This window comes from Monopterus albus, unplaced genomic scaffold, assembly GCF_001952655.1.
Source record: "Monopterus albus unplaced genomic scaffold, M_albus_1.0 scaffold273.1, whole genome shotgun sequence".
Lineage (NCBI taxonomy): Eukaryota > Metazoa > Chordata > Actinopteri > Synbranchiformes > Synbranchidae > Monopterus > Monopterus albus.
The window spans coordinates 475,011-481,342 of NW_018128153.1; the positions used below are offsets into that span (position 1 = coordinate 475,011).

Here is a 6,332-nt window from a genome sequence, read left to right on the forward strand (position 1 = left end):
TTTCTGTGTAGTATGGGGCTAGCCCAACCGAGGGGATATAATGTATAGGCCTGGTGGGGTCAGGGTCTTTCATCTTACATCTGCCTGCGTGCAGTTTGGAGGTGCAAGATACCTGAGCGTGTAATGTTAATTTTACCTGTGATCCTTTGAATAAATCAGCACTGTTTTGAAGTTACTTGGACTGTCTCGTCTCTCAGAGTTAGCAATGGTAAGAAGAACCAAAATAGTTCTACAACATTATAAATAAAAAGGTCTGTGTAAGTGAAACTACTGAAACTGCTAAATTCACCAGGAGACAAGTTTATATTTAAAAAGTATAACTTTAGCCTATTTTATTATTCAGTGGCAACTGTACTGGGAGATAGCTGTGGATGTGGAAGCCAACAGGGACAAAGTGCAGATGAGATGGAAGTGGTCAGTTGAATTGCTATGGTCAACACCAATTACAGGAAACCAGATGGAAGCAATGCACCCACCTCTCAGGCTCCAGTACTTGGCTTCAAAGCAAAGCATTCAGTGTTATTTGGCTTTTATCATACTTTGATTATACAAAACTGACATAAGTTTAAAATGCAAAGTGAGAAGCATGCAACAAGTCTGGATTTGAGCCATATGGGGGCTTGGTGACTCTGCTTATGTTTGATTCAAATTCCTGAACGGCACATCTGGGCAAACAAACAATTCTGTCTGTGTATGTGATGTGTCACTCACTGGATTACATTTCAGTTTTGTTTCAGACATTATGACAGTTACTTTGGAGACAGGTGTAGATGGAAATCACACATGCCTGGCCAGACAGTCAAATTAAATCACAGGCCCAAATGAAAATGAAAAGCAGTCTTAATGTAGGTTTAATAATAGAAACAAATGTGATTAGAAGCTAATGGATTTAATCACCCAGAGACTTGAGAGCACTGGAAAAACATAACACTGTCACAGGCACTGAACACTGATTATTTTTGGATAAGTATAAATATGAGATGTTCCAGAATATGAACAAGCAAAAAGCAATCACAGTTTTCTCTATCCGCCACCCTTCATATCCTCTTTCCAGTTCAAATGCCAGATTTTCAGTCCACAAAAGCTTTTTTTTGCAGTATTTTCAGTTCGGGGTTTCATTATTTGATACCATCCTGTATCAGGGTGTCACTTATGAAGTAACCTGCTCAGGTGTGACATCACCACTCTCCTATCTTCTTCTGAGATCAAGCTCTTAGCTTTTGTGAGAACCAGCATCTTAATAATAACACATCTTGTGAGATCATGCAAAAAAAAGGATATTTAGTGAACAAAAAATTATAAACTTGGACATTACAGTTTTGTGAGCATATTCAGTATAGTTTTATTGCTATAATTTAGGTTAAATGCACCAATCCCCCCCCACCCCCGTAGTCAATACTGGCCACTTTATAGTTTACTAAAAATATGGGTGAGATGGGATGGAGTTTCTATGGAAACAGAAACTGAATCCAGTTGAGGATGTATGTAACATCCCCTGCCCCATCTGAGGTCACACAGCTACAGTTTGATTATACAATTTGATCACACCTCCATATGAACTGCAACAAGTATCACGTGTCTCACTAAGCATAGGGAAAAATAGCCAAATTTCTTTATTCACACATGTAAGTTCCCATTTATGGAAGAGTAACAGATATAGAAAGAATGCCAAAAAGTTCTCAACTATAATGAACTATTGTAATGCTTTCAGAAGTATATAAATTATATAACAAAAAGGTTTTTTTCAATTCACAGAAACATTTTTCTTCCATTCTTCATATTACTGAACGCTAACTTTTGTAGGTGATGATAACACTGAGTGAGCAGGTGATGTGCAAATCAATAAAAAGGTTGAAAGTAACAAATAATTAGGCTACTACTGACAGTGTACTCTGCTTCTTTATAACCCTCTTCAAAAGAGTAGCAGTCAAGAGGACACTACTCAGCCAGAGAATAGTGTATTTATTCACAATGGGTAATCGTCATCATTTTGAAGGCAGTTCATCTTAGAAGCTGAAACAGTCTGTTAGTTAATCAGTTTACATCTCTGCTCAGTCTTACAAATATTGATGATATTGATTAATTGATATGTTTTAAGTGTTTGTGTGTGGTATACAAAAGGACAAGGCACTTGGCATAATGATTACTGTCCTCCATTATGAGGAACACCCTAATAATCTGGTTTACTCCACCAGGGTTTTCATTCTTTGTGAGTTATCTTTGCTGACAGACTTAGTTTAGCCTATTTTGGACTTCTTTTAATTAACTTACAAGCCTTCCGGCATCATAGCAATTGAATTTGCACTTCTCTGCTCCTATAGCTTGTGATAGTCTGTAAATGTGCATTTGTTAAAATATTACAAATGTCTTTCCTTCTCTCTTCTTTCTCCTTTCCTCTCTTTCCTGCTCTTTGTACGTTCCTTTCCTTCACCTTCAACCTTGCTACACTAACATCGGAACCTTGCGCCAGTCCATTTAAACGTGGTACCTTTAAACCTTTTGTTGAAATGCATTTCCCATAATTCACAGTTAACAGGCGTGTCTGTGGACGTTCTTTAAAATCAGGTCAACCAATTAAATACATTTCCTGACGAGCGCGTACTTCGAAATTGTGTCACATTGTCCAACGAGCTTCTGAGAGTTTACAGTTTATACAATCTAGCCAATCGGTGCCATGCTCCATCAAATCGACCAATAAAACGTACACTATGTGGTAGATGGGCGGTAACAAATGTGACCAATCAGGTTGAACGTAGAGTTTAAACAGTGAGCGCGGGCGGTCCTTAAAGTTGCTGTGGGGCGGGTCCAACAACTTAGGACTCATGCTTGAATTTGAATTAAGGCAATAGCTAAGATATTAGCTCACTAGAGGCAGTAAGTTGGATTGTAACACCCTATAATCTGGAAATAGTCTGTAAGGTTGTATATGAGTAATATTTACAAGAATCGCCGCAATATTTAAATCGCTGGTCAGTACTGTAGCTATAAACGTCGCTGTTTGAGGAGAGATCACTGTTGCTACTTGCAATGAAAGTGGGCGGTAAGTTACCTTAGTTAACTTAAACATATTTCAACCAGAAATATATGAATGACCTCGTTTAAAATGAGTGTCTGTGAGCTTGTATTAACGTTACGTTCTTGTACATTGAAAGAGCAGGGAGAACTAGACAACATAACGTTAACCGGGGTAGCCATGGATTTCTCCTGAAAAGTTAAGTTACTGTAGTTTCGAGTAGGTTAATGCTAGCAGTATATATATTAAACGTGTCTCTTCATGGCACTGTACGCCTTGTTGTAATAACTTTAAAAACTATACCGTTAAACTTCATGAAACCTAGTCGTAACTTAATGCTAGTTGTATTTGAAGCACAGGAGGGAAATTTGGGCGCTCACTTGGTTTGACTTTGTCCAGTCAGGTCCTCAGTTAAGTTAAGGGTAACCCTCGTTAGCTCGTTAATGCTGACAACTGTGCGTTAGATTAAGCACAAAAGTGTTTAAATCTATGGAAAGAAGTGTTAAACATATGGTTTCACTAGACCAACTGCACATGGTTTAATTTAGGTTAATCCAGTCGTTTGAGTGCGATGCCCTAACCTTCACTTTGCTATCTGACTACCAGCTAACCTTCCATGAGGCTACTAGGCAGCTTAAATGAACTGCATATATTTGTTTGACATTCATGTGAGAATTAGTTTCCCAGATTTGCAGTTAGATGTGAAATTCTCTGGGGTGATTTTGTGTGTATAACGTACTTCAGATGTGCTTTCCTGTAACTCGTGCCGTTTCTTGCACCGAAATTGGTAACCATGCTAAACGAAAAAAAAAAAACACAGCTTGTTAAAAAATAAATGAATGATCTAACTTTTAACTCCCTCTTTTACTCTAGTCCACTGCCGTTGTTCAAAATGCTACTCAGTTCCAACAAGGAAGAGGCTCCGTAAACGAACTCCAGTCCTAAACTTGCTTTCTCTACCTGAGGAGGTCCTCCTCTGTGTGCTCCAGTGCCTCTCAGCTGAAGATCTGCTGTCTGTCAGAGCAGTAAGTAAATACATACTGTAGCACTAGTACACCACCTCTAGCATGTGTGTGCCATGTTTTTCCAGATTTGCTCTAGATCAATGTCTTGTGACCACCTATTTAATGGGTCAGGTGTCTGTTATGTTTAGGGACAAATTGTCTCCATGTCTGTCACAGGTTCACTCCCAGCTGCGAGACATGGTTGACAACCACTCCAGTGTATGGGCCAGGGTCAGTTTCCGAGACACGTGGCCATCCCCCAACACTATATGGCTTTTTGAAAGGTACAGTTACTTTTGTCAAATACAAGAAAAGTATTGTTCTTCATCTGTATAGGTTTTAAATTGAAATCTTGCTCTCCCTTCAGAGCTGCTGAGAAAGGGAATTTCGAAGCTGCTGTGAAGCTTGGGATTGCCTATTTGTATAATGAAGGGCGTAAGTTAAACACAGCTTCCTAATTAGGCCATTTATTGAGAATAGATGCTCCATTAATGTTTTTCCCCTCCCTCCACTTATTGCTCTTGTCTTGTTTATCTCCACCAGCGTTGCTGAGTGATGAGGGGAGAGCAGATGTGTGTGGTCGCAAGGCCTCACATTTTTTTAGCCTGGCAGAGAGCCTGCGCTCTCCTGTAGCGGATCCCTTTATCTGGCTGTTCATCCGTCCACCGTGGTCACCTACTGGCAGTTGCTGCAAGGCCGTCGTGTTCGACCATCTCAGGGCTGAATGTGACAGCAACATGGTAGGTTTTGCCATTGCAAGTTTAGAGGACATGCAGACATGCCTTCATTTTTAGCATTTGTCAACACTTGATAAGCACTGATGATACTCCTAAATTGTTTATTTTCTATTATTAATGCAAATATGAGTTTGGTAGCAATGAGAATATAATTAATATAAACAGTTTAGCAACATTAGGCGGTTTCTTACTTCCCTCTGACCATTGAAGTGAAATTCTGATGGTTTACAACAGAGCAATTTTCATTATTAGTGCCTGGTTTGAAAACCTCTCTAAACAAGTCTGATCATATTTTCTATCTGAGTGAACAGACATAAAAACTGTCCTTGTTTTAGTTTACAGAACTTATATTGCATATACAACTACCTGGGAAAATTTAATAGAAATGGGGGAAAAAAACATTTGTGTGTTTAGTAAATGTTCATATGGAAGATATTTTATTTTCTATATATATATTTTTTTCCATTTCTCTACAGGAGAAGAGGGGGCCCTTGTTGCACTGTTTGGCCAGAGTTCTCCAGCTGTTTGATGTGAGAGAGAATCTTGGTGTCGTTAGTCTGTTGTCAAAGTGTAGAGCTTTTTATTAGTTTAAGTAAGATCAGTTAATCACATTGCACTGTTGCCTTTATCAAGGAGGATGGAAGACACTCAGATGCCATACATATGCTGGAGGAGTCTTCACAGGCTGGCTGTCTGCAGAGCTCCTACCTGTTGTGGGAGCACACCCGTAAAGCAGCTGTGAGTCTGAGTCTTTCACTTGGTATTTTCCTCAAAGTTACCGTTAGAAACATTGGCCTTAATAGAATAAGAACTGTATGCCTCTGTGCACAGTATTTTAAATACACTCTAAAATTGATGGGGGTTTGGTGAGGCCAAATAAATCACTAAATATTTTACTGAACATAGTTTTGTTAGTACATTGATTGATTGATAGATTTGGTTAAATGTGATATAAATGTATTTATTCATTCATTCTTTAAATGTCAGATGGCAGATCCAGGCAGGTACCTCCAGTGTGTCCGAACCCTCAGGGACTATGCTGGGAAAGGATGCTGGGAGGCTCAGGTGTGTGATTGAAAACAGATTGTTGTCATGAACCATGACATTAATGCAAGAGTTGATTTAGTGCTTTTAAAAAAAAATGCATTTTCAGTGTTGATGGCCTTCTTTGTCAGCCTGCGGGTTTATTCTCCCTCGGTCATTCACTATAAAAATACAAAAGATAGTGAAATGTTTGTCTTTTGACAGCTTTTTGTTTCAATTCTCATTTTGATTTGCCTCTTCTCCATTTGTCCAGAGTTGGAAGTTCTTATTCAAATGTTATCAGGGGAGATCACAAGGTCTTGACAGTTGTTGCCATACTTTTCTCCTCTCTCCATTACCTGTTAAAGCCCAGGCTACTCCAACAAATCACAAAAATATGACTCATCCAATTCACAAGCTCAAATTAAAGCCGCAAACTATTGAACTATTCATCTGTCTTTTTAGTAGGAATCAGTTCAAGAAGCTGTTGCGTCTGTTTGGAAATATTTGTTTAATACATTGTTTTTTCTTTCCCTTGCTCTCCTTGGCCAAAGT

At 38.9% G+C, this 6,332-nt stretch overlaps 1 protein-coding gene across 1 annotated transcript in view; it reads left to right on the plus strand.

Moving 5' to 3' along the window:
- The first annotated feature begins 3,612 nt into the window (after window positions 1-3,612).
- Window positions 3,613-6,332, plus strand: part of ccnf (cyclin F) — a 9,741-nt gene continuing 7,021 nt past the window's right edge. The window contains exons 1-9 of the mRNA XM_020622157.1: window positions 3,613-3,800; window positions 3,887-4,038; window positions 4,195-4,301; window positions 4,385-4,452; window positions 4,561-4,757; window positions 5,231-5,284; window positions 5,388-5,492; window positions 5,742-5,819; window positions 6,306-6,332. The exon at window positions 6,306-6,332 is cut by the window's right edge and continues 128 nt beyond it. Of these exons, the coding sequence (XP_020477813.1) occupies window positions 3,758-3,800; window positions 3,887-4,038; window positions 4,195-4,301; window positions 4,385-4,452; window positions 4,561-4,757; window positions 5,231-5,284; window positions 5,388-5,492; window positions 5,742-5,819; window positions 6,306-6,332 (831 nt within the window). The 5' untranslated portion in view covers window positions 3,613-3,757. The remainder of the gene's footprint in view (window positions 3,801-3,886; window positions 4,039-4,194; window positions 4,302-4,384; window positions 4,453-4,560; window positions 4,758-5,230; window positions 5,285-5,387; window positions 5,493-5,741; window positions 5,820-6,305) is intronic.